At 32.4% G+C, this 14798-nt stretch overlaps 1 protein-coding gene across 8 annotated transcripts in view; it reads right to left on the reverse strand.

The window, feature by feature from the left end:
• Positions 1-14798, reverse strand: part of LOC130898193 (kalirin) — a 372700-nt gene that overhangs the window by 80012 nt on the left and 277890 nt on the right. For all 8 annotated transcript variants that reach the window (XR_009059842.1, XR_009059843.1, XR_009059844.1 and 5 more), the window contains one exon: positions 3245-3356. Coding sequence is in view for 4 of the 8 variants with exons in the window: in XM_057807288.1 (XP_057663271.1) it covers positions 3245-3356 (112 nt within the window). In the remaining 4 variants the exon portion in view is untranslated. The remainder of the gene's footprint in view (positions 1-3244; positions 3357-14798) is intronic.

A 14798-nucleotide genomic window follows, 5' to 3' on the forward strand; every position in this document is an offset into this window, starting at 1 on the left:
GACCTATACAATAGGAAAGTAAAATTTCTTGACAATAGAATTCAGATATGTATAACATGGACAATATTTTAATAATAATAAGTTTCAAACCAAATCGTTTCAGAACCGCAATTAATGGTTTTAGAAAGTATGTTTAGAACGCATACCCGACATGAGTTTATGTCGAGCTATAATTACTAATATCGCAGTCACTGAAAGACCTATTATACTCATTTAAGTGGGTCCGAACCATTTTTCCTTATAAATATATTATTTTCAGGAAAGTCGAAGAATTGTTAATAACATGCAATAAAAAGGCAAAGAAATGGCGTGGAAAAGTTGCGATACGAATCAAAAGCGATAACGAATTCACTCAAGTATTGTGAAATTTATGATGGACAGATTTCGTTTTTATTAAGTGAAAAAGTATAAAAATAGAATTTTCAAAGTATAATTACCATAATAATATTGCAAAACGTGGCGACACATTGACCAAATACGGCTGAAATGGCACGTTAAACAACTTCTCCATGCTTTCATAAAAATTCTTGAGAAAAACTAATTTCCTGTAACGATTTCCATCGTAACAAATTACAATATTTGTGAAACAACCGGAAACACATCATAACGTAAAGAATAAAATTACACATTGGGTTCCATTTAACCGACTCACGGTATAATCAAATTGGGTTAAAAATATTTTTTGTACATACAATGCGATCCGTATGTACGGAATAAATTCCAGATTAGCGATATTAAGTACTATGTGAAACAGGTCTTCTAAATTGACATTTACATTGACAGTATGAAAATGCTATCCCCATCCAGCACCCCCTCTGAATTATAAGTACCCCCTCGAAAATTTTAAATAAGAAAGGGGGTCGTATGGCACCTGCTAGAAAGGGATTTTAGTCCTCTGTTCAGCAAGATAAAGTTTTTTAAATTTGGTGCAATTATAACTGCGAAAATTAAATGTAAAATTTTGATAATGTTCAAAAGACCACCATTCTCTTCTTGACAATAACCGAAACGATTTTGTACAACATTTTGTATGACCTGAGAGGTTATTTTGTTAATTTCTTCCGTTATCGTAACTTTTAAATCAGTAATATTGTCTGGTCTATTAAAATATACTTTAGATTTCAAATAACCCCAATAGAAGTAATCGAGAGGAATCAAATCGGGGGATCTAGCCGGCCATTCGAACGTTCCACGTTTAAATAATTTCTAAATTTTGATAAACCTCACCATCAAACCTGTGTCCTCAAGAAAATAAGAGCCAATAATTGTATTGTTTATGATACGTTCACTTTCTTAGGACACACAGCATCAGGATCATCTTCATTTTTACTCCTAAACCAACTGAACTTTGTAAGGGTGGTATTTTTATTTATGCAAAACTCTCAAAATAGATGATTTACCATATTGTCGGCCGCAAGTTCTCGAGTTAACCTATGCGGATTTTTCTCAATCTCTAGAAATACCTGTACATCGAACTGAACATTTCTTCCTGGTTTTTCAATATTTTTTATATGTCCAGTTTCGCGAAACTTTTTTTCTTCAAAGGTTTTTCCCGATGTTTAGCAGAACATATACGAAAATATCTGTTTATTTCAAAAGTATATTTTAATAGACCAGACAATAATGTTGACTTAAGGGTCTCGGAAGAAATTAACAAAGTTACATACAAAATCTTGTACGGGAATTCCAAAATCGCCTCGGTTAATGTCAAGAAGTGAATAATGGTCATTTTGAACATTTAATTTAATTGTAAAGTACATTGAAAAATACTTTTAAACATTATACGGCATTATTATGTTCATTATACGTATAGTTTAGTGATATAGATACAAATAATTTTCTCAGTTATGATTGAACCAAATTTAAAAAACTTTATGTTGCTTCATACAAATGGATCATAGTGTATGACCCCAATACTTTAACTAAAATAAATAATTACTTTACACTGTTTCAATAAAAATATTTGATTCATGTTGATCATATTCTTATTAGGTCAAAATTGGGAGAATATTTAAAAATTAGCACGTTGATGACGATATTAGATAAATATCTATAATTCTGTTTGATTAGAAGACAATGGTTGTGAAATATTATATGCAATTTATGTAACAACTCATAACTTGTATTATAGTCCAGTGAACAACGGTTTTTACTCAAATTTCCAACAAGACGCATTGATTTGCTTGAAATTTCAACAGTAGATAATAAATACCTTAAAAACCAAAGTCTACGCTATGCCGACATGTGATTTTACTCTGGGGGTGGATACCACCCTAGCTAGGGGGTGGTAATATTTATTTTGAAACTAACCGTAGTAAAAAGCATTATAAGCACTAATTACTCTATTGAGTTTTTTCGAAAATGTGTTAGAAAAAAAGCATATTTTTAATGGATTTTTCACAAACAACTCAAAAACTTTATTTTACTTTATGGAGCTTTAAAAAAATGTTTTTTTTGTTATAAACCTAAAACAAACCGAGTTATGGTTTATTGAAGGTGAAACTTATTTAGTGGATACAAGATTTTAGGAAATTTAAAAAATTAAGTGTAAAACCGTCAATTTTACGAAAAAATGTATTGAATCTTTTTTAAAGAATTAAAGCATTTTAAAAAACCATTCAAATGAGGCTTTTTATAACTTCTTAATAGTTTGTGTACCAGGTCAACAAGTCCTTATTATTAACGGTTGTAAGTGCTCATTTGCTAATCTAAACGATTGGATATTTACTGTGTCCAAATTTTTGGCTTAGCTAGTTAGTCCAATCCGCTATTTGTTGAGGATATTTGACCTGTCTAAATGTTTTCAATTGTATCGTTGGGTCTAAAGTTGGAAGATGCAGTGGGGGCCTTCAAGAGCCCTTGTTTTTATGATTTCGAAATTTATGAGAACCGTTGATTTTCCCAATATTCTTACTTAATATATCTTCCCGAGGATGTTTCCAACCGTTGATTTAAAGTTACGTTTTTGCAAAATTATAGAAATAGGTATTTTACCAAACTCTACAAATATATTTTACTATTATTATAATTTACTTTTTTTGATTTCTGATAACCAAACTGGACACGGGGGGTATTTGTCGTCTTTAAATTGATTCGTTTTCATAGGTAGATTTTTATCACTTTCCCACTAACACCATAGATTTGAGTGAATTTGCACACGAAGTTTAGCCGCCACGTGACAACATTCATGGATTGTGAATAACTGAACGAAATAAAAATTAAAAAGAAAAAAAAACGCTATTACCTTTATTCTCTTATCGGAACCAGTCTTTTTAAGGGGTGGAGGTGTGTTGGCTTGCGCTTTATCCACTTTACCCTGTGACAGTTTTCGTAGTGGAGGTGGCAGCCATTTCCGTCTGAAAAAAAAATAAAAAATGAAAATAGAATCCTTTCAAGTTTTAATAAACCGACACTGGATTTTCAGTGCAAGTGTGAACAGGCATTCTTTTGATAAATTAACGTTGTAGAGCGTATTAAATGATAATTTTGTAATTCCAAAATTTTTTAATTCGGTCGTAGAAAGTAATTATAAACTACACTTTTATTTTTACGGAACTTTATAAATATTATTATTTATAAATCGAAACATAATCTATAACCAAAACCAGTGAAATGAGAAAAAACAACACCCGATATATACGAGTCGGACTCGCCCACTGAGGGATCCGTACAAATTTGTAGGTACGTACGAGGGTTGTTTAAAAAGTTCCTAACCTCAACATGAAAATATCAGCCCTTATCAATATAGCTTGGTAAAGCCTCACTAAAATTTCAGCTCTTTTGGATGCTTAGTTTTTGTTTGAAAAACTTATAAGTGAGTCGTTGCTATGATTTCGATACAAATAGAAAAAAATTGCAAAAAATTCAAATATGAAGCAATAGTTTTTCTATCAGTACTATAGCCTTTGTTACAGTTCGGTCATTGGCATGGTTAAAATTCAAGAATTGCAATTCGGATGGGCTGAACATAAATCGTTTTCAGCAGATCGAGCTTCTAGTGATTTTTTTCCATTTCCTAACCTTACTGTTCCACTTGCACGAGAGATTTTTATAATATGAGGACATTATGATGAGAAAGACGGCAACTATTATTTGTAAAAAGTAAAACGTTTAGAGTATACCTGATAAAAAGTGTGTAGACTTAAAAGGGGACTATATTGAAAAATCCCAATGTTGGAAAGTCTTTGTTAGGTATTATAAATAGTTTAAGAACCGAATGTTACTGTTTTTCCCGAGCTCTTTCCAATATCCGGTTTCCAAAACCTACAATTACTTACAGCAAATTGCTGGTTATACGAACAGTTCATACCGAATTTAACTAGATAACATAATAAATTTTTTTCTGGTTCAAATATCAAATTTCAATAAGATCTGTACGTAGTGACTAAAAAGGGGGTGAATAGTAACACGTTATGCAACAAAAGGGGGCTGAGAAAAGATATGACTGGTCTAACGTACCGTCTTCGTGCACGAAAATCTCATGATAATATATTTCTGATATCAGAATTTGATGTTGTTTCAAAACTAAATTAAATAAACATTTTAAAGAGTCAAACTCGTAAAGTGGTCGCTAATGTATTTAAATGTATATAAATATATGTTGCTGCAACAGGTGTATCAGACAAAAGTAGAATTATTAAAGTAGAGAAGAAATATATGCTGGGGCCAGTTCGTCGTTTACTTTGCCAAAAAAGACGACAAGTAGAAAGAAACCTAAAATCGACTTAAATGATGGAAATAAAGGTATGCTACGTAAAATTATTGTGAATGTGTTTACTGTTAAAGAAATTGTCAACTTCAAAGGAGCAGGATATTGAGGAGGAATATAATTTCTTGATTACGTTAGAGGGAAACAAAAACCAACAAAAAATATTCATTGAAGAAGCACGATATTTGCAAATTAATTCATGTGCTATCAAAAGTTAATAGAAATAAAAAAAGTCGATTTTTTTCAATAGATGAAACCATATTTTCATAGCTACTTGATAGAATAATAAAATCCAATGAAGGTTAGCATGGCTTCCAGCGAAAGGAAAAAGACTAATCATTTATACCAGCAAAGATATTTATAAAATTAAGACTAGTCATGTGCTATGTATTTTCTGTTTTGTTGTATGGTGTAGTAGCTTAAACCACAACCAAGGCTACTTTTAAAAGACTGGAATCTTTCGTATTACTGCAACTAATAAAGTTCCTTTCCAATGGCTGAACAGTTATAAGTGAAGATGGAACGGAACTTCAGGAAAATTCCAAAGAGACCCACCATCCGTGCATGTCACATAAGCTTCATGAGCATCGAATCAGTATTGCATAAAAGTGGAGCCGGACGACCCAGCACAAGTTCAGAAAATGTGGAGCGAAGACGGGAAACATTCCAGCCGAAAACTTCAATTCGTCAGGCTTCAAGGCGACTCCAAATGCCTACAACCACAATCGACAGGGTTTTTCATAAACAGTTGCATCTGTATGCCTATAAGTTAGAGTTGCTGCAGGCACTGTTACCAACAGATCGACCAAAACGTGTGGAATTTACCGTAGACATGTTACAACGTATTGAGCATGATGAAGATTTCTTGAAACAGGTGTGTTGTTTATTTTCGAAGTTATGAATTTTCGAAGTTGTGAAGATAATTTTGGAACACCCTGTATATGTCCGTGAGAGAATTTGAGTGTAGGAATTCGAAATGTGTTCAAAAATAATGAGGTTATTTCGATCCTATCCGGAAGTTTCCTCGAATGGTGAATTTGTTGTTTCTAAGCCTTGTAGTACGGTGATGTAAATTTTTCAATAAATGAATTGTTAAAATTTCACATAATAACAATATAATTGATATAGTTCCTAGTAGCTATACTATACATCCAAAGTAACAAATAGACTAGCATTATGAAACACGATTTATCAAAAAACATTGTAAGAAACAGACGTTTTTTCGGGAGGTTAACTAACCCAACCCAAATTGAGACTATCTAAAGTTAAAACACACATCTTTTTTGTATAATCAAATAATTTTTTCAATTGAAAAATCTATTTTTCTTGTAACACAGTTATGTATTGAAATCTCGTAGGATATTTTTCATGTGTTCTACTGAAAGTTGTGTTTTGGTGATGTTAGAGATTAGCGTTTTTCACTGGCGAAGAAAAGTTTAATTAAAATTTGAGGATGTTTGACACCTCCAAAGCACCAAATATTTTATTGTGTTGTTTTGAGAGTAATCACTGAAGTTTCAGATCTAATTGTAATAATAGTTATTGATAAAATCAAAATTAGTATCTCGGAAACTAACAATATTTGTTTAAAGCGAAATCATATTTCTATTCCTACAATATGCAGTTTCCAGATTGAACAATTTAATTAATTACACTGTGTAGACGACTTAGAGGGATTCAATGTTATCAATTGCACTAATTAGAATGACGGAAATCCTTAGTGATGCATTCAAAATATTATAATTCATTCTAAAAACCATATTAATTCTGACCTACAATTTCATATACAATCACATTTCTAAGTAAACCTAATTGATACGGAACTATCAATAATTTACGTATAAATGATTTTGTTAACAACCATACGATAAAGGTGAATTCCATGTTTATCTTTTGAAGTATATAAACTAGGTTATTGGGTGATAAAACATGAGATACATAGGTTAAAATTTGATGATTACAGATGCGTCAAGGTCATATCTATAAAAAGAATTTCGATTTTATGGATAGCCAGTAAAAAATATTAAAGTTTTCAATGGGATATAGGTATATATACAAAAACTGGTACTTAATAGTTATCAATTTTTATTCAGGGGTACCTAAAAAATTTTCTGAGCCTTTGGAATAGCTATATAGTCCAGGAAAGATAAGAGCAAAAAACTGACTTCACATAAATTCATGGGGGAAATATTATGTACTAGTTGGAAATATATGGACCCCAATAATTTCTGAATTCTCTAGGTAATAAATTCCTCTGAAGCTTGTGAGCATTTTTTCATACATAAAAAAATTGTTAATATTAACAGTAGGAAATTTTATACCTTATAATATAATGAAACTAGATTGAAACAAATTTCCTAAGCTTCTATTTTTTTTTCTTTTTTCAATATTAAATTTTCCTTTTAGTTCAAGCGTTAAGAAATATGTAAATTAAATTTTAAAAATTTTGTTCATATTGTCTAATCAACTACAACGCAATAGGCCTTTTTACAAGGAGAAACTGTACAATCTAATGATAGCAAATGAATTTTTCCAACTATTGTTTTTGTTTAGAGTTTAAACGTTTTTTGGAGATATGTATGTAGATTTTTAGATCGTTGAACTTGCCAAGGAAACCGTTCTCCATAAAGAGATATTCTGAAGAAAATTATTAAGGTATTAAAGGTATTAAAACAATAAAACATAAGGAAAAAATTGAAATGTAAAAAAATTTAGTTGGGTAGCCTACAACCAGCCTCAAATAGAAACAAAAAAAACTATAATACATGTTCGAAGTGGGCACCTTGCACCTCTGCACACCTCCGGAGTCTACGGAGGAAATTTCTTCGAACTTGGAAGAGCATTCCAAGATTCTGCCTTATAGCGTGACAAATGATGTTTATTCTATCGATAATTTCGGTCTTTGTGTTTACCGGTGGTGCATATACCAAATGAATCGATTCAATTTAATTCAGGGAAACGTAGTGGCCATGCAAATGGACTCTTCCTAACCAAATAACTGACATTAACATATTAAGTCGCCCGCAATTTTCAATTTAATATCACGTAGTAGCTTATATAAAAATGAAATAGGGGAAAAATGATCCCATTTGCAGCATAAAATTCTGTTTCATCAAGACAATGCAACGCATCCACCGTATTCAGATCTGGCTCTCAGCGTCGTCTTCATGTTCACAGACCTCAAGAGGATGCTCGCTTGATGAAGTCTATTTTGAAGCTAAAGACAAATCGTATTATAAAATTGGTATCGAAAATTTGTATGACCGTAGTAGCTTATTTGTGTGTACTGTCAATTACTTACTAAAAAATTATAATTATTAAACAATTATTTATGTACTAATTTACAATTATTTATATTTAACTATAGTATATTATTAATTCTGGATTATATATTTTTAAATAAAAAAAAACATTTAGGAAATAGATTTTACACATATTTTTATTCATCATTTAAAATGGCATATCATACATTTATTAACATGTGCGTTTAAACATTAAAATTGACCGACAATGGAAGCTAGTTCTCTTCTTCCTCTTCTTCGCCGTCTTCTTCTTGTTGTCGCTCAAAAATATTCAATTCATTGTCATCATCCTCATTATCGGTCATAATCATCTCCAAACCTTCCAGTATTTCAGGATCGTGTGTGCTTACTTCATCGGGATTACTTGGATATAGTGGAGCGTTGAAGGCAAGCTTGTTCATTGCACTGGCCACAAGCTAAATAACATAGTAGCCCTGATTTTCTGCATCCACAGTAGGACCCACAACCATTTTTGCAATTGCAAAATATTATGTTAAGTAGTTCGGCTGGTGATGGAAGTAATAACGTTCTTATGGGCTCCAGGAATTCATTTTCAAGTATCCAGCCCCATTCTTGAGGTTCTAAGTTCTTCTATAACCACGTGTGAATTTGATAGTAGACACGTTTGATATGTTGATGAGCTGCTACACTTGTTGGCGGACTTGTATTGACAATTTTACAAGTTTATTTAGTTTCGTTAATTTGATGAATTGCGTATAGCGGAAATGATCAATGTTGTCCTCAGATTTTGGAGCATTATATAGTGCCATCAAGATGCCTACTCCATTTTCAAATAATTTTTGTACGAGGCAGTTTTCTTATTGAAATACTTCCCACAGTTTATCCAAATTGGGCATTTTCTCCAATGCTCTAGTAACAGTTTTATAATGTCGTTTTAGCTTAAAATATAACTAAAATATATAATCCAGAATTAATAATATACTATAGTTAAATAGTTGAATATAAATATTTGATAATTAATACATAAATAATGGGCATTGTTTAATAATTATAATTTTTTAGTACATAATTGACTTATACGGCGTACTGGTAACCGTAACTCACGTTTGACCTTGTATAAGCCTATAAATGACTATACGCTGGGCACTCTTCGCGCTCTACCCCAAAAATAGTTGGTTGTATGGAAAAAAGTTTAAAAGTTGTAGAGAATTTTATACTCTACAACTTTTATAATAAATACAAATCTCATTTGAGCAATAGGAATCGAGATATTCGCAAAAAACCGATTTTGATGACATTTGACCTTAAATATCTTAAGACGAGGACACGATAGCAATGATGACTTTTGAAATAATATTTAGAACGACAAAACAAAGGTTTAAACCAATTTTTAACTTATTATCTTTCATTCCGAGGTTGACCCCTTTTTTACCTAATATGACTGGGCTATAAGATTCTTTATGGGGAAAGATTAATGTTATTTTGATTTTTTAACTTTACTTAACCCCCCCCCCCGGACTATCTATAACATACTGAAACTTTTATGGTTTCATCAACAATATGACTGTCTCAGACGTTCAGCATCATCTGTGTTCATATGACAACTTTTAAAAACAGAAATTCACTCACATATGATTCCTAAAGACCAAGCACTACGTAACATTTTCTAGATTTTAAAAATTGTTTTTCAAGTAAAAAATTATTTTTTCTCAAATATTACCCAACAACGAAAATTGTTTTATTTATATGTGTATTAAATCAATCTATTTGTCAAATATATGTAAAATTTTTATACATGATATCAGAAACTAACAATGTAATAATCGTAGTAAAAGTGTTATCAACCTTCCTCGCCCTCGTACATACATTAAATTCTCTCACTAATTCGTTAGAATTAAACACTAGACAGCCTTAGCCTTTCTGTTTGTTTAGGTAAGTTAGGTAGAGAGAGTAGTTCAATAATAAACTACTATTTACTTTTTATTATAAAAATAAACCAACAGTTTTTGGTTAAAGATCTTCAACGCCGTTTCTTTACATACCACTCACTTTCTAGGAATCACGGAACAATACGCTGTTATAGTAACAGAAAATTAAAAATACAGGGTGTTCCGGGACTTGATGCAAAAATTCGGGAATGAATAGATGACATGAAAAAGATATTTCCTCACGCATTTATAGGCATTTAAAATTGCGAAATCGGTACTTATATTTAAGTATATTTTCTAAATCGTACATTCGAACATAGTGAATTTTTGATGAATGTTTACGTATGTCCATGTAGTGTGTTTGACGGAATAAATAATTCAATAGTACTATCTGAAGGCCAGGGGCGGCGCATGTCCAATGGTTAACAATCAGTAACTTTTACAGGGACAACCTGTACAATCTAAAGATAACAAAAATGAATTTTTCATAAAGAGACATTCTGAAGAAACTTATAATACACTGGCGAGCAAAAAGTTTTCAGATATTATTCGCAAACTGTACATCATTGCATGTGCTTCTGTAAGCTGAATGTGATACTCTATATTAAAGAAAAATGCATTTTTTTCTTGGATTTAACGATTTATTCTGAAGAAACAACAAATCAACATTTTGGGCGAAATTCAACATTTTGTTGTTAGGGAAGATATGGAACGAACAAAATAAAAAGCTTGACGCTAATAAAATGTATTCCCTCCTCTTGCATTGATGACTGCTTGATGTCGGCGCGGTATACTTTGAATTAAGTTGCAGATTACATTCTAGTTTATGTTATCCCATTCCTGCAACAGTAATCTTCTCAGCTCCTGGGCAGTTCTTGGTGGTTGTGTGTGTCTGCGAATCAGTCGTCCCAACTCGTCCAAGACATGTTCTATGGGATTCATGTCTGAGCTGCGGGCTGGCAAGTTAAACCACCTATCATGGTGTCTTCTAGCACCTCCTTAATGTACCTGTTAGGTTAGGGAGCCATTTTCTATGAAGACCAACTCTGTACGAGCTTGTGCAGTTATGAGTACATTTTTCCCCAGGTCTTCTCTACACTCGTCGATGTCCATCCGACCCAGTGAGGCAAAAACGCGACTCATCTGAGAACAATACTCAGCTCAGTCATCAACATTCCAACTAACGTGATCTCTGGCAAATGTCAATCTTCAAGTCTGATCTGGCATTGCAACGGGGGACCTGTAGCCATTCTTCTGCATGACAGTCCAGCAGTATGAAGTCTTCTAACTATCCATTCACTAACGTTGACATTTCTCACTTCTTCCAACTGATTTCGCAGTGTAACCGCAGTAGCTGTTCTATACACCCTTTGCAAACCACAAAGACTAGCACCAACAATTCTTGCAGTTTCACGTTGCCTCTGACCATCTTGTAACAGCGTAACAATTCTTGCCACAACAATCGGATCTAAAGGCATTATGGGCCTGTTAAATCACTACACTTTGCAATCGTTAGGTTTTACACAAAGACTCAACAGTAAACTGGAAAACAGGCAAGGGAAATGTGAATGTTCAATTAGCGTAAAGGCACATTGTTCTTCAAAGTCGTACTCTAATACATCGAATGACAGCTATCAAGTCTAAGAAAGAATTTGTCTTATCAATATTGACGCTAAAACTCTGAACGCAATTTCTGAAGTGACCTCAATTTTTTTCTCGCCAGTGTAAATTGTAATTATTTATTGAAAATACTTACAGGAGGTATTAAAACGCTATTGAATAAATCAAACCTTTGTACTACATAGGTACTATCGAAGATCATATTACTGCATAACGAAGAACTTGAAAAAGATGAATACCAATTTTACAACTAGTAGGCTACTCTCAAATTAGATATTACTAAAAAATGAACAGACGGAAAAGTCGGCTGGTAAGGTTCTGGGATGCGAATTGTTTGTTTTTGAAAAATAAAATAGTGGAAAAACGATCCCATTTGCAGAATAAAGTGCTGTTTCATCAAAACAATGCAACGTGTCACAAATTAATGAAAATAACTATGAATTGGGCTTCGAATTGCCTCTGCATCTACCGTATTCTTCAGATCTGGCTCCCAGCGTCGTTTTCCTGTTCACAGACCTCAAGATGATGCTCGCTTGATGAAATCTATTTTGAATCGTATTATAAAATTGATATCGAAAATTTGTATGACCGCTATAATCGTTTTATAGCCGTTCAATACAACTATATAAAATAAGGAAATCAAATTCTATATAAAAAAATGTTTTTACGAAATTTTCAGACCCTATCAATTATACTGTCAAAACGTTTTCTAACCGAGGTGGCAAGTCAAATAATGGCAACGAATCGAGTAACTTTTTATTATCCCGAAACTGACTTTGTAGTGGAAGTACAATCAGTTTTGTCCAACATTTATTGAAACTATCGAATATTATCGTAACAGCGAATATTTCGAAAATGTTTGTTTTTGCATTTGATACAAAGACCAAGAAAATAGATCCATGATCTTATGAAACTGTAATTTGCATACAGCAGACAAGCCCCTTTAATGTCCAATATGAAAGCAACATAAAATAGTTGACTAGAAAATCCAAACTACTGAATTATTATGAGATCTACTACCTTCGTCACCAGATATTTTTCATAAGAAGCTTCGTTCATGAAATTTTCAAGTTCTAGAAAGTTTCTACAGAACACTACAACTACACCAACACTCATAATTACACTGTCTGATACGAGCTGTATTAGTAGTGTACTAGTGTGTTCGGTATGAATGTCACCAACAGTTCTAGAAATTTTAATTTAATTTAAAGTTTGTGTTTTTGTACCTTCATGTTTCTGTGATTGACATTTGAGAATCGCACGTAAATTTTAATGATTTTTTACATCATTATTTATGTGGAGTGTATGCGTTTTTTATCATGTAATAGAAAGTCCATAGAGACGACGCTTTAAATTTGGTGGTAAGTTCGCTAAAATACAACAAAAGTACTGGATCAATCTCGAAAATTTCGTAGACACCTTTATATTTGTTTTTCGATGTTTTGGGTAATAAATTCTGTATGGAAAAATTCATCTCATTCATTTTTATCAGCACAAAATTTCATATAATTAGGTATAAGGTTATAGTAGTGAATAATTATAACACATGTTTGTTTATAAATATGTATAAATGACTTCCAATAATCGTTAAACAGTCTTTTAAAATTCGTCATCACGTCTATTCCCATATATTATTTTTGTAAATAATATAGCACTCAATGTTTTTCTGAATACGTTTTTATATGTTAGTTCCGAGAACGACGACGACATTACTAATTATTCCAGAATATTTTGAGATCTTTTCATTAATTCATTTGTTTTCTTTTCCCGTTCTAAAAACGGTATCGTATTCCATTCAGTTCAATACATTTCATCAAGTTCCTAATGGGATTTCCATTATTCTTTCAAACAAACACGTTTTAAGAAAGGTTACTGCATTTAGAAAAGTAAATATTTAAAACTCGATAACACATTTTCAACGACATTCGTAAATGAAACTTTTTTTAAAGTTCGCTTTTATATTTGACATACTTTCATAGTGTGTACATTCAAACTAGTTTCTATCGTTACATAAGGCTCGTATGTACAAAACCTTAAACATCACATATAGGATACATGGTCTGATCAAATTTGATACGAACTGGTATTGAAAATGTGCTCGTGAATTCAAGCGGCAAAATATTTCTTAATATTTTTTTATGTTCGCGTGAAGTTTGAATGCCGTATCTCTATGTGTTCATCATGTTGTTAATTATGAAAAAAGTTGAGCAACGAAATTTCTTGAAATTTTGTGTTTCCAAAGGAATTGTGTGATATCAAACATTCAGTGAAGATCGTAAAGTAGTCGAAAACTTGCCCACGGAGTCGCCCATTTACCTCTGTTAACAACGATAACATCACAAACTTTGAGGAAATGATGCTCGAAAATTATCGCGTCGACATCCTAGAATAAGCAGAAGTTCTTCACATCTCTTATGAATCGGCTCAATGTTTTGGGTATAAAGCGTGCTGATGCTAAGCTCGAACCAAAAGACCTGGATATTTTACTGAAACATTTGCGAGTTGAAGTCGCAAAAGAAATGGTAAACAACTTATCAGATGCTCCTACATTCATCAAAAGTATCATTAATAGTGACGAGACGTGGGTTCATGGTGTCGAAATTGCCCAACAATAGCGAATGGCGCTCCAAAATGAGCCGAAACCGAAAAAACCACAACAGTCAGTAGAAAATCAACGGTAATCGCTCAGCTACCGTATTCGTAAAATTTGGCGACTTTTAACTTTTTCCTCTTTTTAATACTCAAATATCTGTTCCGGGGAACGCGCGTAATTTGTATTTGAATCCAAAAGAAGTAATTATTGAGGTACTGAAGACCTTCCTAGCAGTGGCTTATAACAAATGAATGGAAAATTGGATGGCTTGTATTGGCTCGAAAGGAGCCTATTTTGAATAATAAAGATTTGTATGGAAATATGTAAAACCTTTAATCAAATCATACGAGTATGTAATTGTTATAATAAACTGCCAAAAATTCAAGGTGATGATTTAAATATGTGGTCAGTCAGTGGACCCAAAAACCTTTGTGAGTAGTTATACCAAAGGTTTAGTATTTAAAATCAGCCGTGGAACATTTTAGAAAACAGATTTCGTCAGCAGGAATGATAATTTTGATAAACCGTGTAATAAAGACTGAAAGCAGTCCAACCACATGATAATTTAATGAAGAAAAGTAGTAAAGAAGGAAGTGTTCGGCTTCCTTTTTTTTCCTACATATAATTTCATACGGTTCTTTTCTGCTTTTATATTTTCTCCAATTCTTTAAAGTGTCTCTTCAACT

The sequence above is a fragment of the Diorhabda carinulata genome, chromosome 9, assembly GCF_026250575.1.
Source record: "Diorhabda carinulata isolate Delta chromosome 9, icDioCari1.1, whole genome shotgun sequence".
NCBI lineage: Eukaryota > Metazoa > Arthropoda > Insecta > Coleoptera > Chrysomelidae > Diorhabda > Diorhabda carinulata.